The 26588-nt window shown below is 40.3% G+C and overlaps 1 protein-coding gene across 1 annotated transcript; it reads left to right on the top strand.

The window, feature by feature from the left end:
• Positions 1–616: 616 nt before the first annotated feature.
• LOC103062114 (solute carrier organic anion transporter family member 1B3) lies at positions 617–20565 on the top strand. Its single transcript, XM_025168435.2, has 15 exons — positions 617–723; positions 2585–2752; positions 5293–5434; positions 6660–6792; positions 8501–8607; positions 9900–10049; positions 10759–10857; positions 11762–12004; positions 12834–12998; positions 14108–14303; positions 14595–14757; positions 16221–16405; positions 17539–17603; positions 18970–19087; positions 20072–20565. Exons 2-15 carry the CDS (start codon positions 2621–2623, stop codon positions 20286–20288), a joined length of 2115 nt encoding a protein of 704 aa, XP_025024203.2. The 5' UTR covers positions 617–723; positions 2585–2620; the 3' UTR covers positions 20289–20565.
• Positions 20566–26588: the final 6023 nt, after the last annotated feature.

A 26588-nucleotide genomic window follows, 5' to 3' on the forward strand; every position in this document is an offset into this window, starting at 1 on the left:
AACTCGCTTAACAACTGCCCCACTTAACAATGAATTTTCCAGTCCCTATTGTGGTTGTTAAGTGAGGACTACCTGTATTTGGAAATGTGGGACTATCTGTTCTTGAAAAAGCTAGTGCTTGGATGGAAAAACATCTGGAGATCCTTGGGCTGCAGGCTAGACTGGAAACAAAAATCCCAATAAGGCAATAACAAAGCAATGTTAAGGAAGTTTAAGCATTCAAAAGAGATTAACAAAACAGATTATATGGTAGAATAATAATTTACAAGGAAAAACATTCTCCTTGTAAATCACCTATCCCCATCTTTCTAGAAATCAGTAGAGGATTTTTCTGGGATAGGATATTTGAATAAAAAGGAGCATTCTGCTCACTTATTCTATTATTTTCCCATCAGCTAGATGGATACTTTTTCTTTGGAAGAGACTTGAATGAAACAAAAACAGAAATCAAAAGAAACAATGAGCATTTTTCCTTATTCAAACACATCCAGTGGTGTTTTCAAAGCAAGGACACTAATATGATTACATTCAGTACATTTTTTCCTAGAATGTTTATTTTAAAAAAATGTTGGGGGGATGAGATGTTTCATTTATTTTAGAAAGCTAGGGAAGTTAATGATTTCCTGAATGGACTTCAGAATCACCTCATCTGAAGAGAGCAGTGCTCCTGCAACATTATGCCCATGATACCATAACTGTTGCAGAATTGGACCTATAACCCAGGTAAGCTAACTTTTACTTCTTCTTGGATATAGTGGAATGCACTGGTGACTACTGGACTTCCACCGAGCACTTGTACAGACAGGACTTGCATTTGCTGACTAAAGCAATATGTTGGTTTTGGATTTTCTTCTTGGAATTGTGTTGATTCAATAGAATGGGGGAGGCTGAGTGCCCTCATATATTTCTGGTAATTTCACCTTGGAGAACTCTTTACATCATGTTGACTTACTTCTACAAAAAAAGTAATAGGGTTTACTAATTTTTCAACTGCCCCCTGTTACTGGGCCATAACAGCAACTTCATCCAGAGACCTTCACAGCTTATCCTGTTTATTTATCCTTTTCCCACCCAATGAAAGAAATTCCCTTGCTTAATTTGCGGCATGTTGAGGATGTCTCCTACACAACTTCTGTAAAGTCTCACTGAAATAGATTCAGTTGGAAATCCTACCCCAGGTGATGGGAACATGTTCTTGGAAAAACATCTTTAATGAAAAGAGGAAAAGATTGTGCTGTGTTTGGGCAACACTGCCATTTTTTATCACACAATCCCTTTGCCTATTATTTGCATGAGTTACAACTAACATTAATGTGGAACATTTCAGGGACTCCAGCAATACTCCATCTGAAGTACTAGTACAAAGTTGCACTTCTCAAGTAGGTTGGGAAAGGATGATGAAGAACATCTAGATCTGGCACTGAAGGGAAAAAGTTGCTGGTTGTTTGTCCAGCTGGATGGGGAAAGATGTAGGCTTCAGAACCAATCATCCAGTTAAATAATTTTAGATTCCAGTCTTCATGGTTTAAGCACTTTCTTTCTTTAAATACTAATCCTTATGCTAGAGTTTCTTCACATTATGGTAATCTCCAGTTCTGCTTGATTTAGGGTCCCTTCTGTTCTTTCTTATGAATGGGACTCTGGGAAGTGGCTCTAAGTCCCACCATAATGGTAACACTGTTCAGAACAGGCAGTAGAAGAGCTTGAAACAAAAATGTACACAGTGCTTTCATTAAATGTTTAACAAGGATTAACATGTCATGTAAACAGCACAACCCTGTCAGAACTGGGATGAGGCAGGGTTAGTTTTAACCCCAAACAGCATCAATGTTATTTTGGATTAAACTAACATTAGTCAGCTGTGTCCTATGAACATATAAGAGAGTTAACAGATAGTTAAGGCTCCTATTCTCCAGCCAGATAGAGGGAAAGGTTGAAAGTAGTAAAATGGATGTTCTCAGGAGGCTGGAACCTCTTTCCCCTAAGGCTTCACAGATAATAATACATAATGTATAAGATAACAATCTATTTCGAGACCAGATTTTTGACTGCTTGTTGCATTAGTTTTTTTTTAATGAACACATTTTTAGTATGTATTGTTTTTAACCATTGTTGGTTTCATTTAAGATTGTTTTTATTGGTCTCTTGTAAGCCTCCAGGGTTCTTCCAGGAGGAAAAGTAGCATAGAAATAAAATTAACAAGAGTTAAAAAATAGCACAGTGTCCAGGAATTATGTGGCTTAGTGTTACCAAATTTGGACTGCCAACATCCAGATGACCAATAGATGGTCTGGAAGAAGTAGACTTTTCACATATCTCCTTCCTGCCATCTGCTGGTCACCTAGATGTTTACAGTCCAGATCTGGTACCCTAAAATGGCCACAAAAAAAATTGCCATCTTTTGCCAGTTGGCATGATGCTCTGCATGCATCTGTCAAAGATTCTCAGAACCCTAAATGGTTCAAAGCGATCTCTGATTATGTAGTTTGAGGATGTCTCTCCCCGTTAAAAACAGTTGAATGCAAAGGTAGTAAAGAAACACGGGAAATGTCCTATAAAACAATAACCTGAGAATTTTCTTTAGGGGGCAACAGGAAAATCATCCAAGATAAAAAAAATCATGAAACAGATGGATACTGACTCCACGAATGAAGACAAATTAGTCATGGAAGTAAACACTGAACCATCAGAGGAGAAAACTACCAACAAACTACCAATAAGGAAAAAAACAACTGACTGTCAAGGAATCAAGGTTTAATGGCTTCTATATTATTCCATTTTTCAAAAAAATATTGAGAATGTATTCAGTTTTGCAACAATTAGGTCTTCCAGATAAAGACGTACTTCCACTACTGGGGCCAGGTGAACTTTCCACTGATTACTTGATTCTGCAACCAGAGGTTTGAAACTGCAAGCACTCTCAAGAGATCTCTGTGCTAAGGCATTGGAACTGTACTGGAGAAATGCCATTTCAAAGTAGTGGGTGCTACTACAGAAATGGAAACATTGCAATGTCAGGAGCTTGAAGGAGTTGTCTCTATTCTCACTGGGGGAGATTCTTGGCTTTTCCAGCTTCCCAGCTACTGAACTAATGTTGCATCATTAGATCAAGAAGCCCAATTGCAAATCTGCTGGCTGGCTTATAGTAGGAGTTGGGATGGTAATGGAGGTTTTGCACCATGACAAGTGCACTGGGATGAGTTTCAGACTATCCTGGTTGTCAAATGGTTGTACTTCATAGACCTAGCTACATATTACTTGCATAAAGTTTAAATACATATTAAGTGCATAAAGCTATGCATTAACATCTTTTGTTTCACTTCCTCCACTGCCCTATGACATTTTGGAGGCCTCCTTCTGGCACTTTCAGTAACCAGAGAAGGTTTCTACAAGTGCAACTTTGCCCATCCCAACTTTGATGGAATCCTTTGACATCATAGATCAAGTCGCTGTTGGCCCTATATATACTTGAGATATAAGGACAGTTCTCCAGGCTTTCTGAATGTTCTTTCGGCAATCTGATTTAAAAACACAACCATCCCCCTGGAATAACTTCTTAAGCACTTGTGGCTGGTCTGAGTTATTGAAAGCCAATCTGCTTTGGGAGAAACAAGGAGATGATCTTGCAGCCTAAAACTGGAACAGTGCTGCCTGCTGGAAGATTCCTTTGTTGTTTCTTTCAAGGAGGTGGGATGAGTCTATGGGCAAAGAAAACTGACTTCTCTATCTCTGCATTGGGGAATTGATCTGAATATTCCACAATACTGCTCTCTTCAAAATACATCAGAGAGAAAGCTTATCTTTCAACAAGTCCCAGTCCTCTTGTGCAAATCAATCTATCTGCTGGCCAGTAGACAAACAAGGACACAAACACAACCCTGACCTTTGACAGCCATGTGCAGCATAGTCATAAACATCCCAAAGTTCAAATTGGAATCTATTTTGTCAATTTACCTGTAACCATCTGATGCCAATGATTGTAACTTTTAGCCTATGTAACCAGGGAACTGATGAAATAACAAGAGGCTATGCTGACAAAACTGGATAATATTTAAGCAATTATTAACCAGTAGGGAGGGAAGGAAGGAAGGAAGGAAGGAAGGAAGGAAGGAAGGAAGGAAGGAAGGAAGGAAGGAAGGAAGGAAGGAAGGAAGGAAGGAAGGAAGGTCTTCCTCCAGTCGCACCCACACACCTAGCCAGCCATGGCTGATCTTGAAAAGCATAACAGAATTGTACCTCATTAGTCATTGGAACAGAGATCACCAGGAAATCCTGGGGTTGTACACAAAAGTGGGAAGTAGAGAAAAATCAACCCAAAGTTCTTCAAACAACATCTAGTGGGCTATACAGATTTTTACACCTCCTCTAACTCTATACCTTTGCTTTTTCTCAATATAAGTGAAAACCAATTCTTTACTTCAGTGGGAAAAAACGAAAACATTGTGCATACAGACAATATTATGATATGAATAAAATCTCTCTGCTAAACTCAGGGTCAGTGGCATCCTGCATCCAATCAGGGTGATGGGCTCTTTCTGACTCAAACAGTGTGCTAGCTGTTTGATTACTTCTCTTGTTAAAGAATTCTTTAAAGAATTCTCTTGCTAAAGATTGCCCTTTAAGAAATGTGTAGGTGGCATCAGGGGCCTACAGATCTTATTACCCATATGGCTGCTCCCATCTCTTTGTCATCCAGATGTCACTGTGGACAGAAGGACTTTCTTTTTCAAACCTCTGTACTTGCTGGATGCAGAGAACTGTCCTTAATAAGGCATCAAGGCCTTATCCCCAAATTTGGATAGTCATTTTGTTGTTTTATTGTTTCACTATTGTTTGTGGGTGTGTGTATGGTGGCTTTAGATTTGTTCTGTTGGGTTTTGTTGCCTTTGTAAGCTGCCCAGAGTCACCTTGGTTGAATTGGGTGGCCATATAAATGATTTAAATAAATAAATAAATGTCAAGCCAATATGTCATTCAGCCATACTGACTGAAAATTCCTTGGTTTAGGGGAATGTCCTTACTTACTTTGCTCAGACATACAAGGATATTTTCTGTATATCAGTATATAGCTTTGAAATAACACTTTGCCATTGACAGTTGGCTAAAAACATTGACCTCCTAGCTTTCTTTTTCTTTTGGGGGATGGGATAGGGGGAGGAAGCACAGACCTATCCTTGGAAAGACATTGATTTCTCTGAGGGCTGGGAAGGTTAGTCCCATTTTCTGGAGAAAATTAGAATTCTAATTTTTTTTCTTTCCTCTTCGCTCTCTCTCCATTCCATCTTTTCTTAGGTTTTCCTTGCTGCCCTGACATTTACGTATTTTAGTAAAGTATTTGCTGGGACCATGATGAAAAGTTCCTTCACACAATTGGAAAGAAGATTTAGCATTTCTTCTTCTACAGCTGGCTTCATCGATGGAGGCTTTGAAATGGGTAGGTGGAACCAGAAAGACCAGTTGGCTATAGATGGGGAGCTTGATGTCATAGATATTACATTATTGACCACTGTTTTCTGCATCGGGAGAAAAAGGCCTCAAATCCATTGATATCTAGAGGTTCTCAGTGTCCCTCTATTTTAACACCTTCTCAAAAAACTTCACCATTCTGTCTTCCTGATCATCTTTCTCCAAGTTAGTGACAAATAACTCTGGTTGATCATAGAGATGTATCTAATCATTCAGAAGGTAAACCGCAAAATCCCAAAGATTGTGAGGACTCTATCGTGTCACCATCCTAGTGATACTGTCAAGACTTTCTGAACCTTGTTATTTGGGGGAGGAGACCTGTGTCCATTCAGATGACTTTGGATTCAGTTCCTGTTATTCTCATCCAGATTGAGCAGTTGATGGAGTTAGAAGTCAAGGAACATCTGGAAATATACAGATTTCACATCTCTGATCTAGATAAAAGGAGAGGCATAGACATTCCATGACAGCATACTTTCAGTTAGGGTTATTTAGAGTTTTATTATATTATAGTGCCATCTATGAAGAGAGCTGATCATTGACCAACCAGTGAAGTGGGCAGCATAAATAAGAAGTAGGCAACATGGTGTTCATGACACAAATGTGTCCCAAGCCCTTTCTTGGTGGTCACCAGTTCTCTGTCCCATCTGACTTTTAAAAAGAATATATTTGAATTTTTAAAAATTAAAGAGGGAGTTGGCATACTGCAAACTGCAGCACAGTGTCCATAGTGGGGGCAAAGGGGGTGAATGATGGAATGGCAATGTGTTGTCACAACTCAAGGTCATGACATTGCATGTACATATGAAAGGGAGGGAGTTTGCATCATGATGATGAAACATTCATTGCATCATTTTGACAAAGTTGTTTGATTCTACAGATATATTGCAGAAAATGTATTTGTAACACAGCCTTTAAGCCATACAAAAATCCCATTGGAATAGTTGAGAAAATACAGAGGAGGCTTGTTCACCTTCTACTGAGTCTTTTGTCACATGCCATGATCCATCACAGCAGTAATTTCTGACAACTCTTCCATGGCAGCCATTTTGTGACTATGAATCTCAAAATGTTTCCCTGGCCCAAAAAGGCTGACTGCTCTGGTCTTAATCCACCACAAGATTTTGACAGCTGGAATTAAACATCACTCAGCCATCATGCCCTAATGGAGAGCTTCTATACTGTCTTCCCAGGAAATTTGTTGGTGATTGCGTTTGTGAGTTACTTCGGGGCAAAATGTCATCGGCCAAAGATGATCGCTTTTGGTTGTTTTATCATGTCTTTTGGGAGCTTTTTAATGGCAATGCCTCATTTCTTCATGGGATAGTAAGTACAACAGATATAGATGAGAGAGAGAGAGAGAGATAATAGGCAGATGATAGATCTTTTATATCTCCATTCCTGGAAGACCATTATTGTAAAGGTTTATAAAACTTCCAGGTGGGACCTAAAAGAAAATCAACCACTTATGTGAGTAAATAATTTAGATTTGTCTCATAGAGGGGTGTTCAGAAAGGAACTGCATCAGTTTTGTGAATCATAAAGAAGTAGGAAATCCATATTATGCAAACTCTGGAGTTGGGTTCATATAGCATTCTTGACTTGAAATCCAAGTTGACAAAATAGAATTACTGTGTTCATGTAATGCTATGTGGGAATGATCTTGGGAGACCGGGTGAAGAGATGCTGCCTAGGGAACTGTCAGATAAAAGGGGGCATAGCCCACAGCTGCATAGTGGACAGAGCAAGAGGCTCAGAAGATGCTTCCTAAGTTATCAGGCTTTAAAGGTGATGGTGGGAGAATTGTACTTTCAGACTTGCAAGATTCTGTTAATGTAGCCTTACAATAAAGTAGAATTAGCTCATCTGGTCATGCTTCCTGTCTGGTCTACCTGGGAAGGCTGACAGCTCAGCACAGATATCCAGCAGAAGCCACAATGATACCAGAATGGTGTCATGTGCACCATGACACCATCACACAAATAACTCAAGTACATAATTTGTGTCATTTGTGTGATGATGTCATGATGGACATGCCATCACTCACTTCCCCCTTATCTGCCAGTGCCCATGGTGTGCATATATCAGTCTATGTCCAAATAAGTAAAATAAAGAGAATGGCCTGGTTCTCACATACACACCATAATGACTTGATTTCCCGCATGTTCAACCATAAACTATCCAACTCTTTTTTAGCCATTTTATCCTAGTCTATTGAAATTTTAAAATAAATTAAATAAATAAATAGTACAAATCTATCCATAACTGAGAAAAGAGTCAATCTCAGCTATCAGAGGATAGGAAAGTGGGTGTGATGGAATGGAATTATGAAGGCCAGGCTCAGGGAGATAAGCATTTTCTTAGCTCCCCAGAATAACGTGGGAGGAACAAGAGGATTAGACTGGCACCTCCCTGAGGAATTCACATTGTTGTGGCTGGCTGACTTTGAGAGCTGGGGTTTCAGTCTGGGAAGATTCTTGCTAGAGGTTGTAGCTAATAAACATAGCTGGACTGAATTTGCATTGTCTCTTGGAGTTCCTTGGGCTAGGCCTGACAGTGGAGAAGTAATTCCATTTGTTTTGCATGAAAGTAAGTTTGCTGTGTTGGGACCTGGGAACCACTAGAGGACAGTAAAGTGATTACAGAAAACCCTCTGCTGCTCTCTAGTGGTCTCCCATCAGATATGGCAACCCTACATATATAATCATCATTAATCAGTATATTGGGGAAAGTTGTTTCAAGCATGATGAGAATGATCATTTCCAGATGATTGCTTCACCTATTTACTTATTTATTTGGATGTGTAGGTGGCTTGAGTAAGAAGTTTTAGCGTCTGTATCATGAAAAATGATCAAAACAATTAAAAATTATAAAAGAAACCAAACCTAACAATAATATTCATACTAATAGTAACATGGCTGGCTGGGGAATTCTGGGAGTTGAAGTCCACCCATCTTAAAGTTGCTGAGGTTGAGGAACCCTGCTCTAAATGTTTTTGTGCACAGATGTCAACAGTAACCCCTTTCCTTTCCAGTTATCAATATGACACATTACCACTCACATCAAACAACTCCATCTCCAGTATCTCTCCCTGCTTATTCAATCAAACAGTCCCCATGATCAAAGGGATGCCAAGCCCAGGTAAGAATCATAGATTATTCTGATCTTTCTTTTGAATGATGTCTTTCTTTCAGATGTCTGTAAATCAAAATAAGTAAATAAATAGATAAATTGTGCTGGATATGCTCATTCTGGCCTTCTCTGTTGTGTCTCTTACCCCAGATTATAACCTGGTATTTCCATACTCATATGTCATCTTTGCTCAGTGCCAATGAGTGGACATGGTGATGCCATGCCACACCACTAGAAGATTCCTTCAGATGATACCATTAGACAATACCCCATGTTGAACTTTTCCCTTTTCCCTTTAGATAATACCCCTTGTTGAACTTCTCCCTTTTACCTCTAATGGTGAGGTGTCACCATCATTAGCATGAAAAGGAAGAAGCTCAACATGGGGCTTCTGTATGGAGCAGAACATGAGCTTGAGAGATAGCAGTTGTTTGAAGCAGAATCAAGAAATCTGCTCCAGAATGATCTATTCTGGTTATTCAGCATTTCAGATTCAGTTTCCAAAAAAGTGCTTCAGAGCTACCATAACTAGCTGCTGCCTGATTCTGGGAAATGGCATGGCTGCTGGAAGGTGTTGGAGGCAAGCCCTACATTCTCATTCTGAAGATCAAATCCAAAGCCTTGTGTTGCCTATTATCAAGAGAACAATACTCTTAATTTCACCTACTTTGGTGGCCCTGGCTGTGCATTTACTTAGTCAATTGTGGCTTGTCATCAGAGGATGATCAGTCTCTTCTCTTAAGCAAAGAAACCCATCATGATTTTTTTTTTTAAAAAAACTGGATTTATGAGAACAGGCAAAATGGACTCCATTATAGTACAGCACTGAATGGAATCTGCTGCTGTAAATCTGCCTTTGAAAATTGAGTACCCAAAGTAGGAAGTTCCTTTTTAAAAAGAGCTTACATTAAAAAATATAAAGCGGGGAGGGGGAAGGATTTATGCTCAAATGTATGGAAAAGATGACAGAACATCATCCTACTAATGTGACAGTAAAGCTGGCTGGATTTATCCTGATCTGAACATCATTATTTGTATACACCTGAATATGGAAACATCTAGGAGATGGCATTTTAGTGTCATTGCTTCTGGTGCAGCGTTGTGTTATAGAATAGCTCTTGATGCTAGTCATTTCTTATTAACACAAGCACATTTTTATTCTGTTACACCCCTGTCTTCTGTTTCGCCACACTTGTTATTGTCCACTCTGGACCGTGAAAGAATGAGGATCTGTGCTTTTCAGGAAAAGGTGTGACCCAAGGGCTGACTTCTGTTCTTCCCATCATTGTTATTCTTTGCAGACTGTGACCATAAAGTTGCTACCTATTATGCATGGATTTTCGTCTTGTTGGGGAATATGCTACGTGGAATTGGCGAAACACCAATTACTCCTCTGGGCATATCATACCTTGATGATTTCGCTAGAGAAGAAGATGTTCCTCTTTATATCAGTAATGACTAAAATGTTTGCCTGTCAGATCCTGATCTGAACTTAATGATACTAAGGAGATAGGTCAAAGTTAAAGCTGGGATGTTGAAACTTTGCCTTTCTTATTTCTCTGCAAATTGGAGGATACCTAGAGTGCCAAATACCTAGTTCAGGCTGCCTCTAGTTCTGTCCATCATTGATTGTAGCAGAAATTGGCATTCACAATCCACGTTCCCATGAAAATCTGAAGGAAAGACATTCCTCTTCATTGGCTCAGCTGTGAAAGCAACATATTTGATATGAAGCAAAGTTGCTCTCCAGCTGACCATCACTCTAGATGATGCATCCTTGCAGTTTTATTGGCTACAGAAGTGGCTTGCCACTGTCTTCTTCCAGGATCTTTTTTTCAAATTCTTGGGCAGTCTCTCATCCAACTACCAGCCACAACCAACCCTGCTTAGCATCTGAGATCAGTCAAAGTCGCCTAGGTGCTTCCACCTTCTAAGAAAATTAGCATCAGAATTTAATTTCAGGATGGTGCTGCTGATCTTATTGGGGCAGGTGATGAGGTGAGGAAGGAACAGCATACTCAGTGAATATATTTGCACATACACAACTTAATTATTACAATCTATTACATCAAAGTTTAGAAGTGTCCCCTAGGTAAGGACTGAGTAAAACAGTGAAGAATATACAAAATATATGCTGATATTATTTCTTTATCATTGCAGGCTTTTTGCACACTATAGCCATGATTGGCCCAGTAGCTGGTTTTCTCCTGGGATCTGTGTTAGCCAGACTGTATGTGGACATTGGTTTTGTGGATATGGGTAAGAGAGAAGAAGAACTAATCAGCTAAACTGGCTGGCTTAAGTGAAATGGAGCTGTAAATCTAAAGTCATTGTGCCTGAGAAAGGATATTGTGGAACCAGAAAGGGTGAAGATTAGAGCAAGCAGAATTCTTAGGGGGCTAGAATAGCCCCCTTCCATGGGAAAAAATGATCTCAGAATCTTATAGCTCAGGGGAAAGTAATAACAGCAATGGGTAAAAACATGACCAATTTTTCTCCTTCTCCGATAATATTAGTACTCAAGAACATAATTAAACCTAAATGCTGGTAGATTCGGGAACAATGAAAGGGAACAATTGTTTCCCCAATAGATAGCTAAATTATAGGATTCTGTGCCACCAGATGTGAGGATGGCTACCAGTTTAGGGGCCCAGACTGGACAACTTCATGAAAAGTGATAAAGCCCTACCCAGTAGAAGTGGGCACAAAGTCACTTTATGTGAGATGGGGGGCTATATAAGTGTGACAAATAAATAAATAAATAAATAAATAAATAAATAAATAAATAAATAAATAAATGGGGAAATTAAGGGACAAGCAAGTCACTGCCTTATCTCAATAGATTTCTCTACCTTCTGTCATCTAAACGTTCCTTTCTCTCTCGCAATTGCTTATGCCTGAAACTCACTTTCATGACATCTTGTGGATGCAAAGCTCTTCAATTTCAGATCTCTGAGGAGACATCTTTGCCCTGTTCACTTCACTCCCATTTCTCTCACTCTTTCAAGTGCCTCTTCCATGCTCGTATTCACTGTATAAATTTAGGAAAGCAGAGATTTGAATTGTTGTTTGCTATTCTGTGAAATGCACACATGGTTGACAATGCTCCATGAGACCAGCATTCCAGATAATGGAACTCAGCTTTCTCCATTCCTTATTCTAGATACAATAACTATCACTCCAACTGATTCTCGTTGGGTTGGTGCATGGTGGCTGGGCTTTTTACTTGCCGGGGTCATCACTTTGATTTCTGGAATCCCTTTCTTGTTCCTGCCTAAAAATCTGGACAAAAAGGAAAATTTATGTATCCAGAAGAACCTGGATTCCACAGAAAACAACACTGAAACCAGCCATGGACAGAAGCCTGATGTTGAAGAACGAGTGGCGTACTCTGGACAATTAAAAGGTAAGCACTGAAATGGTATGAAATGAAAAGCTATGGCACAGCTCAACCATGGTCAGGCTCTGGATTCTAGGAGAGCCGACTGTATGTCTGAGTCCAAATTGGATAGGGACTGAATTCCAGAGCAAGGATCAGAAGCTACTGCATAGTTGAAAATTGATGGGTTTCAAGATCTGTTGTAGCAGGAGAAGAGAAGACCAAGAGGGTCAATCATTGGTGTGAAAGGCACAAGGGGGAGGGCCAGGATATGGCAATCAGAGAGTTAGACATGAAGAGCCATGGCCTTAGCAATCACCATTCCTGGTCCTGTTGATTCAGACGTTGAACCAGAGTTTCCTACTCCTCCCATCCCACAGGGGCACTGGCATCTCGATGTAAAGATCCAGAGAGCAGAGAGTCAGAGATAGAGAAACACTATGCCCAGCCAAGTCTACTCAGGAGCAGCCTGGCATTGGATAACCGCCCAGAGTCACTTTTGTGAGATGGGCAGTATCTAAATTTGAAAAACAAACAAACAAACAAATATCAGGATTGATTGGTGCCAGTTGTGCTGAGATAGAAGCTAAGAGTTCTCTATCATTAAAGTCCTAGCCAAGTCCAATCCATTTCTGGAACCCACAACCACACATTTGCCTGTAGGATTCACATCTCTTACTGTTAGTTATCTGATTCTAGCCAGAGGGTCAATATCCAGAGCAACAATCAAGAATAAGAAGCAGAAGCCGTTGCTCAGGCTATGGACCAGACATAGATTTGCTAGGGCTTTCTGGACAAAGATTTGGTAGATATCTTCTGTATCTATGCTAACAAGCATATTCTACCATTTTTTCAGAGTTCTTCAGGTCCCTGAAGAGAATCTTTGGGAGCAAAATGTATGTTATACTATTGTGCTCATCACTGTTGAACATAAGCAGTTTTGTTGGTTATATAACCTACCAGGCAAAATATATGGAACAGCAATACGGTCTGCCAATGTCGAGATCTAATTTTATAATAGGCAAGTCTCTCTCGTTCTCATTTTCTCTCTCTCTTACACACACATGTATACCCACTCCTGCTTTTACCATAGCCAAGTAGACCAAGGAGATTAAGGAGCAATATTTTCATCCAAAAGGGGTGGATTTTGAGAAATAAATGAGAGGGATGCATCTTGCAAAGAATAGAAAAGATCAAGACGAAACATAAATTTGATTCTATTTGTAATTTAGTAGATAGCATGTAATTAATCTGATATGATTATAATTCCTATCATCCTTAACCATGGGATGGCAGTCGGGTGTCTGGGTATCTCAAACCCTTTAACCAATCCAGTGTTACTACCTACTGCTAGACTCAAGTGGCCTTTTAAAAGACTCCATCAAATGTGTAGACAGGGAAGCTGTATGGACCATTGCTGTGAACTTCTCCAACCATTTGTCCCAACCAAAGCAGAACTCTCCAGTAGGAGTCACTCCAGTAGGAGTGACACCATCACTGAAAAAAAACCATGGAGGAAGTTTCCTTCCGATATCTTCCTTGGAATCAGGGGAAACAGGAAGTCAGGGTGACTCCTGCAGACCATGGTAGAGATGATGATACAAGGAAAGGCAGGACATTCACATTCCCACATATTCACATACCACTTACTGCTTGGCCTCCATTTAATGCAAGGATACCATGCTCCACTGTTTTCAGTTCATGAAGGTGAATGAAAACTGTAAGGGGGGGGGAAAGGAAAATGTCTCTACTTTATAACAGAATCACAGTATTGTAAAGTTGGAAGGGGTGATGAGGATTGTCTGGTCCAACCCTCTACAACAGTGTTTCTCAACCTTGGCAACTTGAAGATGTGTGGACTTCAGCTCCCAGAATTCCCCAGCCAGGCTGGCTTGGGTATTCTGGGAGTTGAAGTCTTTACATCTTCAAGTTGCCAAGGTTGAGAAACACTGCTCTACAATGTGCAAGAAAAATAAACTATCCATGTGACTGACCAGCCTACTAGGCCTAATTCCCTCTGCTTTCCATCCTGTTCATGTCCGCATGCTCGTTTCTTTAGCTCTTCCTGAGTAGTCAGTGGCAATGAAAGAATGTGACTTTCCCTTTCTCTTTATTTTTTAAATATTTCAGGTGTTGCTGTTTTGCCAGTTGTCAGCATTGGGATTTTTACAGGTGGGTTCATCATGAAAAAGTACAAGCTAGGCATCATTCCTGCTACAAAGATGGGATTTATACTATCATTCATCGGATTCGCCTTGACGTTTTTCTATCTAATGGTGGGTTGTGACAACCACCCGGTGGCTGGATTGACAGTGTCCTATGACGGGTAGGTCAATATGTCAATACACGTGTGAGCTTGCTTAAGGCTGTAAGCTTATGGTGGATGTATCTATGCTGGAAGGCTGTCCATATGTGTGTGGCGTTGATGGTCCTTTTAGAGAACCATGACAAATTTACATCATGGCTGTAAGCTATGAGCAATAGTTTCCAGTTAAGCTGATCCATCTGAGATGACTTTGTTTTTAAGTGTTGCATGTATCTTGACCCACTTTGAGTGCTTCATATTCAGGTTCCAGGATAAGTGTAAGTGTGCAATTCTCCATTTTTTTTTATAAAGGGAAGCAGCTGCTCAGAATCAACTTTCTTTATCTTCAGCCTGCAATTCCAACTGTACCTGTGCTACAAGCCAGTGGGATCCTGTTTGTGGAGATAATGGACTCACCTATGTGTCAGCCTGTTTTGCAGGGTGCAAAAACATAACAGGATCAAAGAAAAAAACAGTAAGGATGAGAAACTGACTTTTTCATTTATGTATCTGGGCTGCAAGTTGAGGAGCAAACAAATGAGAGGCAGAGTTTCTGCCTCCTCACTTTTTCTTTTAAACAACAAGGCATGTGGAGTCGAAGGCTTAGTTTTTAAATCCCCACAGCAATGTCTCTACTGCAGAAAGCAGCAGTAGATATCAGGATCTTCTAAACACCCAAGGTCAAAGTAAAGACGCCATCAAGTCAAGTTCAATTCCTAAAAGAACATGAACAGTGTGATAGAGTACACTTGTCAGCAATTTGGGAATGGTTTCCATTATTCTGGGATGTTTATTACCATGTCCTAGTCTGCTCAAGGATTTCCTGCAGGTCTCCCACTGAAATGCTAACCAGGCCTGACCCTCCTTGGCTTTTTAAGAGGAGTCAAGCAAGAGGCACCTCCAACCCTCCTAAAAATTGTGTGTATGTATAATAAATATATACTGTTTATTATATATTATATTATATAAATTGTATATAATATATTATACACACATGCAATGAGATCTTGTGCAAGAACTAACAATTTTGGAAAAATGTGAAGGGCAGCATATGCATTTATGATGTGTGGGCCAAATTGTGCAGATTCAGAATGAAATGAAGTATGTTATGTGAACGAAGCAAGCCTGCTTGAGGAATGTAGCCTAGCCTTTCCCAACCTTCAACTTTGTAAATTCTCAGTGGCTTAGTTTGTGCTATCTTTAATCTGTCTATTGGATTAAATCATTTTCTGGGTTTGCACAAGACACTGAACTGTAAGTTGTTGAAACAAGCTGGATTCACACAACACATTAAGCCACAGAAAACAAACTAAAAACTAACAAAATTTAGCATTTTATGGGAATGCAGCCACTAGTTCTGACTGAGTGTGTTATGGGAATGCAACCATTGCGTATACTCCAACATATCTGGAGGGCATTGAATGGTGCTAATGGTGGTTGAAATATACTAAATATGTGTGAGAGAGTTCCTGAAGTGTAAATCTGAACTAAACAACAGTTACTGAAGCAGATTTAACAACTATACAGAAATAATTATTTGCAGAAATAATTGTTAAGAATAGGCAAAGTCTAGCACCAAGCTAACTCCATTCTACTAGGAGGAAAGGCCAACAGGATGTCCTCCATGTGGCGCACGAATGGGCAGAAAAGTAGAAGCAAGTGATCTAAGATTAGCAGTCTCTAAGACAAACAGCAGGCAGAGGGACAGATTCTGTAAGAAGGGCCATAGAGTAGGTCCTTAACTCTTCATCACATCTTACTGCTCCCTTGTGATCAGTAGATCATGACGTCCTAAAAAGCCAGTGCCACCGGATGTAGATTTCCAATTTAGGGAAGGCTATCATAGATTAAGAGATGCATACATCAGACTTTCCATTTACAAATGAAGTGATGGGGACCTGAGATGTCCTTTACCATTCCACACGCTTTTCCTTATAGGTTTTTCACAATTGTAGCTGCATTGAGAAAGCAGATGCTGCGGTGAGGAATTCTTCAGCGGTCTTGGGTGAATGCCGAAGAAGTGATGAGTGCTCACGAAACTTTATTTATTACATAATTATCAAAGCTGTGACCAACTTTATGTACGCATTGAGTAGTATTCCAATGTACATGCTCTTGATTAGGTAAGGAATGAGGTAAGTAAACAGCCAAAAATAAGGCAGCATAGCTACTCAAGATTCCAACCAGACATTTTTTAAAACATTTTAACATCGAAAGTATAAACCTCAATGAAAATATATGCATTCCTACAAACCTATGAATGTTTAGGTGTTCAGGATATCCCTCAGTCTATTTCAGTCAAATGTATCCCATAAATTATGATGTAGTTTCAGCCTTTTAGTGAAGAGATAGCAATGGAGGAGGAAAAAATGTAGCATGGTCTCTATCGAAGTCAACTGTCCTTGTGGTTCCTTTTTGCATAAGACAAAGGGTGAAATTTTTCTCAAAGAACTTCCATCTCATGTCTAATTTCCTTTCTCCCCTTAACTCCCTGTAGGGTATATGTATGTAGTATGGAGAAATCTTAGTGTTGACCTATAGAACTACAAGTTCTATCATCCATGATCATTCTATATTGAGGCTGCAGTATCTAAATGTCCATAGCTTCTCTACTCCTTAATGTGAATAGAATTTTACCCACTTTTGCTTTGACCGCAAAGGGAGATAAGAAACTCAGAAACAGTTTAAAACAATTAAGATTTTTTTTGGGGGGGGGGGGAAAGCTATGCAAATCTATCTGCTCTGTATCTCTCTCCAGTTTTTACCATTTGGAGAAAGGGGGAGTCACACTTATTCACTGTTCTGCTGCAGATTGCCCAATTGGCATCATACTATGCAAACTGAAATAAGCATGGGAAACACCTTCTACATGGGATCAGTCCACTGGTCTATTGAGTCTAGCATCATCTGCTTTGATTGGCTATGCCTGTCCAGGAAAACAGGCAGAACTTTTTGACATCACCCACTAGCTGACCATTCCATAATATCATCTTTTTCATTGAAGTTGCCAGGAATCAAACCTGAACTTTTCTATATTCACGACTACTGTACTCTGGTGTCCCCATTCCCACCACTTTACCACCTGCTTTGTGTAAATGCTTGGACTTGTCAATCCAAGCACAGCAAGAGGAATGAAAAAGACATGAGGGTCCCTCTCTCTCAGCTAGACCTATTAATAACATGAAGTTCATTTATAGATTTTTGGCAAATCCTATTGAAGCATGTTTGCTAGTGTGATTAATTTATCATCTTTTAGATGTGTACCTCAAGACCTGAAGTCACTTGCAGTTGGTCTCCTTATGCTTGTGTCAAGATCTTTGGGTAAGATAGACCATTCTGATTTTATGGGACATTATTGGACACTTTCTTCAAGGGATTCTGACATATTCATATTGTTCAGAGTATAGCCAAATAATTATGAAAGAAAGGCATGCTTTCTTCATGCCTTCAGAATATAAGAAATGCCTTAATGGATCAGGTTTTTGAGTCAAATTAATTGGCATCTGTTTCCCACCAACTATGGTCACTGACCAGATGCCTCTGAAAAATCCCTAGCATGGCATGAAAATACAAGTTGTTCCCTTCTGGAGTCATGGGAGACAGTATCATTAATCCATGATATGAGAATCAACACCAAACCTGCACAGCAGAGAAATCTTCTAGTACAAGATGTACACAATTTTCATGAACATTTACTGAGGTCTGATATCATGGAAGGGGTTTCTCAATTGTTACAATTGTGGTTGTGGGATGCTGCGGTGCTGAGGCAAACTTTTTTTGCCAGCCCAAGAGACTTTTACAACAAGGGGCCTTTACAAAAAAGCAACATCTGTCTCTGTAGGCCAACCGCATGGAGATGCTTGACATCAACCTCTTTGCAATTCAAGAACCTTTATTTTTGATCCTAAAGACTTCTTGTACTTTTGAAACATTCGGGGTTCTTCTTTGCATGCTAACACCTCCCTCTTGTGTACGGGAGATACTTAGAGAACTTCTCTGTTCTTTTCTTGCATACTAACTAACTTATGACATTAATTTCCAGAAAGGTATAATGTTCACAAGTTTAATGCTAGCTTGTAAAACTTCCTCATGTAAAGGTGATCTATTGCAGAAGCCAGATTTTGCACACATGGGGAAAAGGTATCTAGCTTGCTCTGGAAAAAAACCAAAAACTTGATTTAGATTTGCCACTAGGGCTGTACTCTTTAAAACTGCCCTCGAGACCAGGAACAAATTTGAGTCACTTTGTATTCTTTGCAGAACTGACGGGGGATTAAGAAGGAAAATAGAAAACGTGGCCTGATTTTGAGGCATGTGGGGACTTTTTAAGGGGAAAAATGCATTAAGCTGCTGCAGGTTTTAAGGTACCCAATTGCTCCCTAGCCACAAGGAAAAAAACCTGAAGACTATTGATAGTTTGGGAACTCTGGGGATTCTGTGCGGCCTACAATTGGCCCATGACTCACAGGATACACACCTATAAACTAGATTTGATTTGATTTGATCCAGCAAACCAGTTCTTGATGTTCTTCCAATGGGTTGTGTATGTGTATGCAATGCATAGATCTTGTCTTCAAAAATATACATATGCACACATCTTATCCTGCTTCTGCTGTCAACACTCCCAAGAAAACTGCTGAAAAATTAAGTGACAACCTAATATATATTTCCTGTTGATGTCTTCTAGGTGGAATTCCAGCCCCAGTTTACTTTGGTGCTCTGATTGACAAGACTTGCTTGAAGTGGGCAAGTACCCCTTGTGGTCAAAAAGGAGCCTGTAGGCTATATGATGCGGTCCAGTACAGGTGAGTTCTACTGCAACTCCATGACTTCTGAGGACACTTTCAAAATGGCCTTCCAAATTACTTTAATGCAATGGCCACACTCAGATGAAATGAGTTGCAACATGACAATACAATTTTCCAGGTGATGGTTCCATGAAAATTAATATCCGATGCAAAGCTCTCACAGATTGTCCAAATGGACAATGTTTACGTGACATGGTTATATGAACGAATCCTTTTCTGGGTTTGCACAATAGCGTGAATTCTAACTTTGCCAGGTGGACTAGGTTTGAGCAAAGTAGGTCCACTTAACCAAATTTTAAATTAAGTGAGCTTAGCCTATTACATGAATGCAGCTACTAGGTTGATACATTTTAATTGGTATTACATGCATTTTATATCATTTACATAAAAAGATCATAAAAATGCTAATTATATAAAAATACATTGTTACATATTCAGATTTAATGGACATTTGGCTTTAACAAATAACCCTTCCCTGTAAAATCAAGGTGTTAATGCATGTTGTTAGTTCCTATATCATTCTCTCTACCTTTCTGGATGAAAAGTAAGGGTTTAGATTTAGATTAGCCCATTGATACAGTGGTTAAAGGCACCACACTAGAAACTGGGAGATTGTGAGTTCCAGTCCCGCCTATTATTTATATAATTCACTCTGATAAATTCATCAGAATGACCTTTCAGTGGCTAAATAAAACCTCCAGGTTTTGCAGAAGTATAGTCCACTAAATAACAGTTGCCAGGGTTTATCTTGAGAACCAGTTTGGTGTACTGATTAAGGCACCAGGCTAGAAACTGGGAGACGGTGAGTTCTAGTCCTGCCTTGGGCACTGGGTGACCTTGGGCCAGTCCCTCTCTCTCAGCCCTAGGAAGCAGGCAATGGCAAACCACTTCTGAAAAACCTTGCCAAGAAAACTGCAGGGACTAGTCTAGGCAGTCACTAGGAGTCACAACTGTCTTGCAAACACAATTTTTCTTACACAGGCATTCCTTCTACGGTCTAATACTTGGCTTGAGAGTGCCAGCTTATCTGCTGGGTTTCATCTTTTTCTTGCTTGTCAAGAAACATTTTGAAGAACAAGAGGCCAAGGCGGCTGAAGATGGGTGCAAAGAAGATGCACCTCTGAACGAAGAGATAAAACTAAAAGACACAGAGCTTTCAGCACACCAGTCAGATGCAGAAATGCATACCTGCCTCTAGCAAAAACCGGATGCAGACCAAGGGTAGAAGATGATGGGCTGCAGGCAGAACCAACCTTGACCATAGCTGCTTAAAACTGGCAGCATTGCTTCCGGTCATTTTCAAGAGGGAAAGTTACCTCATTAAGGCATAGCAGCACCCAGTCAACCCTTCATTTCTCCTCCCCTTTGGCAAAAGAGAACTTTGAAAGGCAAAGGAGCCCCCATCTTGTGCGGTCTTATAAAGAATGACACTGATCATTGGTTGCACTGAAATAAAAATAAAACATTGAATTCTGGACCTGACAGAAGGGGTAATTTAATCCCAGTACTCAAGTCTTGTAAGATTCCTAGGTACCGGTGATATCTGTGTCATCCATGCAGTTTCTCTCTAAAAAGAAAAAGTCTGGTAGCACTTTTTCAGACTAACCGGTTTTTTTTAAATGCATAAGCTTTCACAGCCTGAGAAAGGTCTACTTGTGAGCAAGAGGTAATGGAGTGAAGGCAGGAGGCTTTATGCAAAGAAGTCCACAGCATTCCTTGGGTTGGTCAATGTGGAGAAGGTGGAGCTACAGGTTTCATCTGCAAAGGAGACACCTGGTGGGAATGGCTTGGAGTGGAAATGCTTGGAGGGCCCAGCAGAGGAGAAGTTCACAGAAGCAGATTGGAGCAGGCTAGTGGTTTCATTGGCCTGGCAGGTCCAGTTGCCCAGGTCTTAGAAATGCAAACCATGTCCTTAGATTAAGAGGTCCTTTCTTGCAAGGTAGGCTGAGAAAAGTCAATGAGAGGGAAGCAGCAGCCATCAAGATTTGAAAGGTTGCTCTTAAGCAAATAGAGCTACCAGAAAACCAAGGTCAACTTGGCCATTATATCACTCACCAGAGGTTCCATTTTAGAAGGGCACCAAAACTGTATTAAAGGGGCACATTAGAAAAGGGATGCGTGAGTGCATCTAGCACATATTACACAAGCAGTCTCAGCAAGGAATTCCAGCTGGAGAGCATCTTTCCAACCTCTCCATCAAGCACAGGTTGATCACAGGTGTGGAGGGCCAAAAAAGACAAGATGGCAGCTGTGACTGCTTGATAAAAGCCCCAAACCTTTTGGCATGTGTTCCACATAAAAAGGGGCAGGGCTTCCATTGCACAGTTGTGGCCACCATCTTGGCTTTTTGACCCCCCTCCCCGCTATAGGCACCCCTAGGTGACAGTCACCCCTTACTTGCTGTATGAATTACTTACTTACTTACTGACTGTATGAATTAACCTTTTAACAGTGCTTGGAGGAAGTTTTTAGCAACATACTATTCTGCTCACGTCAGTTTATCTATCTGTAGCCTGTGCTATAAAACAGAAATTGGTTCTGAGCTTGAGAGTTGCTTCCCCAAATTCTCTTAAGAAGAATCTCTTTGGCTCCTGCTGAATTTCTTCAACAAAGAAAAAATTACTTCCAAAAAAAAAAAAACCTTTTCATCTTGCCTTCCACCAATAGGGGGAGCTCTAGGGAATGAATTATCTCCTAGGAGCAGCCAATCAAAGAACTTCTTCTGATTTATTTTATTTTATTTTATTTTATTTTATATTTGCAGTTTTAATAATATTAGGAGACAATGCACAGTCATATGAACACACAAGAGCCAGAGTAACTTTCTGCAACACTAAACTACAAAATCATCTTGATAGATGCTGTATATTTTCAAAGACCCATATTAATTCTCTCTCTCCACCCACTTTGCAAATATCTTCCAAATTTATCTTGGCACAAGTCTCTCATAACAGTTCTTCTCTCACTTTTCCTGGCTATCTTTAGCCTATTATCAGTAAAAGAGGGGCTAGAAATTGAAAGAATGCATAACAATTATTCCCTTAAGCCATTCGTTGCCTTTGGTTTCTCTTAGAAAGCGTTCCTATACTGATATCTTCTTGAAATGCTAGAAGAAATGCAAGACTTGCTCTTCAAAATTAGTAATAAGAAGGTACTTTGCATTTTGTTTGTGGTACATTAAAGATTAAGGAAGGAAGGAAGGAAGGAAGGAAGGAAGGAAGGAAGGAAGGAAGGAAGGAAGGAAGGAAGGGGGGAGGGAGAAGAAAGAAAGAAAGAAAGAAAGAAAGAAAGAAAGAAAGAAAGAAAGAAAGAAAGAAAGAAAGAAAGAAAGAAAGAAAGAAAGAAAGACCTTTAAGTCTGTCCAAGAATTTCTTTCATGCTGTGATGGAATTTCTTTTGTGTCGCATAACTAAGAACTAATCCAGCATTCAAAGGTACATTTTGATCTAATGCAACAATCCAGTTTTCTTGCCCTACTTTGCAAAAAAACCCTTACTCTTTTGTTTTATTTCTTAATTGGTGTGTGTGTGTAAAATTAATTTATCATGAGATTAATATTTTCAACTCTGGAAGTTGCAGTAGCCTGTGATCCAACTTTGAAGCAAGGCCAAAACCTTGGTTGAATACTTCTCTGGACTGGCTTTGCATGCATGTTTTAACATTTGAGGTCACAGTGTATTGGAAGAATATATATTTTAAAAAAACAGTGATAATGCAGGTTCTAAAATTCATAAAGAAATGAAACTATGTGCCTTTATGATTTTGTACTTATTTATACACATTTTAACCTGCTTTTCATAATGAACAACAGATTCTAAAGCCGGGATATAAAATATGTTTGGGGTGCATCTGTTTATTGAAGTCTGCTCTCAAATGGGGTCTTTCCCATACTGTATGCTCCTCTGGATCTGCATTTTATGCTTCTCAATCCTTTGGGATTAAGCCATGATTTTTATTTTAAACATTTATTTGCCAAATGTTTGTATTACCAGAGCCAAAAAACCCTTCCAGCTTTCTGAGAGCTACCAATAGATTGATAGATCCAGCTATGAAAGAAGAAAATAATCAAACTTGCAGGATATGTGTGTTGCACATAAAAAATGGGTGGTACCATCAATTGTCCCATCGCTGCTGCCATTAGGGGGTCACCTGGTGTCCTACTTTCCATGAAAGAGTTAAAGCTGGAATAACCAAAGGCAGCTCTCATTGAGACTGTCCAAGCTAATGACCCCAGGATTGTTTCTAGTAGCTCTGGAAAATTCTGTGCCCTTCGAAAAATAGATATGGATCAATGTAGATTGTTGAAATTAAGCTTTCTGCCCTTTTAACTCTTGCCTGTTGTTCTTGTGTTTCTGTGTTTGTCAGCCTTTTATCCATTTTTTCAGCTTTCTTTCTGTCAGTTGAACTGGTTGGTCTGAGTGCTTACTCTGATCTGGATCTAAGGATTGACTGGGATTGAGCTGGATGCAAACTAACCTGGAAATTACCCATAGTAATTTTCCAACAGGAATGAGCCTCTGCATTTTGTACCAGTTGAAGTTTCCAGATGGTCTTCAGGGGCAGCTCCATGTAAAGGGGGTTGTAGCAATCTATGCAGGAGATCTAAATTCGGCATCCACCAGTTCAGGCGCTTGCAGCTCTCAGAGCTGGCCCAACAGGCAGGAGCATTACCACTGAACTTTTGGGGAGGGTGTGGGCTAGGCTGCTGCTGTGCCCGCTAGCCACATAGGACCAGTACAAATGCCCCCATGGCTTCCAGTAGCTACTGTTCTTGCCTGCAGCTGGTTTAACTGTGTCCCTAGCTAAGCAAACTGCCTGGACTTGACTTCTGGGCTGGGCTGGTGGTCCAGAGGAGCCAGTGTGGCAGATGTGATGATGATGTATCTGAGATAAGTTGCCAGTTAGGTTCACCCTGGGCCCCTTGGTGGGAAAGCCAGGGCTAGGGTTTCAGGTTTTCAATTTAGGAACTAATTCCCATGAACAGGACCAAATTGGCCTGAACTAGGGTCTTCTCAAACACTTTAACTCTCCAATATAGTGGCCTTAGATAGACAAACCTGCTGAAGGACCTATCTGGCCCATTAGATGCTTCGGTGGTTGTTTCAGGGCTGAAGGACTAAATTTAGGTGAGATACTTACCTTGAGAATGCAAAATTCTGTAGAGGGGTGTTTCTCAACCTTGGCAACACTAAGATGTGTGGACTTGCAACCTTAAGATGTGTAGACAACTTTGAGATGTGCGGACTTCAACTCCCAGAATTCCCTAACTCTAAGAAGTGTGGACTTCAACTCCCAGAATTCCTGGCTGGGGAATTCTGGGTGTTGAAGACCACAGATCTTAAAGTTGCCAAGATTGAGAAACACTGCTCTAGAGCACTTTGTAGAATACTAAAAGGTTATTAGACCTTCCCTTTAGTAACCTCCAGATAAATTAGCTTCACATTTGCATGACTTCCCCCTTCAACTGCCTTCCAAGAGCAGCTGAAAGCGAAGCTCTTTCAGGGGGCACTTGGGGAGAGACCTAATCTTAAGAGACATTTATAAATCGCTCTCTTCTATGGTTCATTATGTTTTATAATTACTTCATGATGGTTTTAACTGTCATCGGATATCCTGTGATCCACCAAGTGTTCTTCAGGGTTCTGGTGGGATGTAATAACAAATAAAACAAATAAAAGTTTTAAAAAATCATGATACGATTCAGTAACCATGAGATGGCTGATGCAGCACCCTAGTTTTTTTTAGCCTTTACTAGATAATCCCCTTTGCCTCAAACATCATTTGTTTGGGAAGGGAGAACAGGGAGGCAAGCCCTCATTCAGTCAAAGGATGTGTGCATAGCATGCAGAAGAGTCCCAATTAAAAAGGGGGTTGTTTAGCCTCCTAACTCAGCCTTCTGCCAAAAGATTGCCGAATTGTAAATTTTATTGTGGTAAAAGGGGGAAATTATTCAATACTGACAGCCAGTTTGGTGGTGTGGTTAAGGCACCAGGCTAAAAACCGAGAGACCATGAATTCTAGTCCTGCCTTGGGCACAAAGCCAGTAGGTGACCCTGGGCCAGTCACACCCTCTCAGCCCTAGGAAGGAGACAGGCAAACCACTTCTGAAATGTGGAGTCCTTGGCACTCTCTGAGCTTGGTTGCTTGCTTACAGATGTTTCATTTCATTACCTGACTAGTTATCATCAGTGCTAGTGAGTGTGGGGTTTGCTCCCTGTTTATATATGTTGAACTCCACAGTCCAACCCTGAGCTACATATATTGTCTTCTGTTGGCACTTCCGAAATCTTGCCAGGAAAACTGCAGGGACTTGTCCAGGCAACCACCAGAAGTTAACACTAACTCAAAGGCACAAATAATAATCATAATTTTAATGAGTGGCTTCCTTAAAATATTGGCCTTTTTGTGTTCAGGCTCATGAGGAAACTACTTCTGAAATCTTGCCAAGAAAACTGCAGGGTTTTGTTCAGACAGCCGCCAGGAATTGACCCTGACTTGAAAGCATGCACACAGACAAAAATTCAGTGCTAGGGGAAATCCTCTCTGTATCCCTTTCTTTGTTGTGCCCATGCCCTGTTTTTGAAGGGCATGCACCAGCATGATACAGGAAGGCCAAGCATCTTCTCTGTTTGAAAAAAGCTATGCATCTAAGCTGAGGAAGATTTCTCTTTCTGGTTGAGACGAAAACTTCCCTGCTGGTTGGAAAAAAAAGAAAACACTGGGAAATGTCTTTAAGGCAGCACACACATATTTATACAAAAAGTAAGATTCTAGTAGACATGTTTTGCATTGCCCCCCTAATATCAAACCACCCCACTTGGTCCGGCAGAAGAGGCATGTTGCGGGCCCCACCAGTCAAGGAATTTCGACTGGTGGAGTCTAGGAAGAGGGCCTTTTCAGGCATGGCTCCTGCCCCGTTGAACAACTTACCACCTGAGGTACGGTCCACCAAAACTCTCATGGCCTTCCGGAAGAGTGTGAAATCTTGGCTATGCCAGGTGCTCTGCGGGCCCGATGGGGGCTCGCATTGATCGAATTGGCTGGTGGGTAATCGATTCTGCCCCCCTCCCCCATCATCTTGAATTGTAATTCAATATTACAATTATAGTCCTTTTATAAAGTATTATTTTTCTAGCTAATTTAATATGGATATTTATATTTTTACTGTTTTTACTGTTTGATTTTAATTGTGAGCTGCCCAGAGTCACCCTCTGGGGGAGATGGGCAGCATATAAATAGATAAACTCTAAGGTATATTTTACCCATTTTTGGTTTCCAAAGCTTCTCAGGATCCCTCCACAGCTGATTAAGAGAATTTGGGGAGGTTTCTGTAGATGTTGGAGTGCAATCAGGGATCAAGAGAAACTATGGGGAACATGGGGAAAATGATTCCATTTTCCACACAGGGGATTCAAGGGCAAATTCTGGGCAGTTTCAAATGGGAATCACTTCCACATGATTAAGTGTCAAGGAAGCTGTGGTCATGTCAGGATTTCTC

This window comes from Python bivittatus, unplaced genomic scaffold (assembly GCF_059951505.1).
Source record: "Python bivittatus isolate LINGU-HERP-01145 unplaced genomic scaffold, Pbiv_v1 ctg000330_np1212, whole genome shotgun sequence".
NCBI lineage: Eukaryota > Metazoa > Chordata > Lepidosauria > Squamata > Pythonidae > Python > Python bivittatus.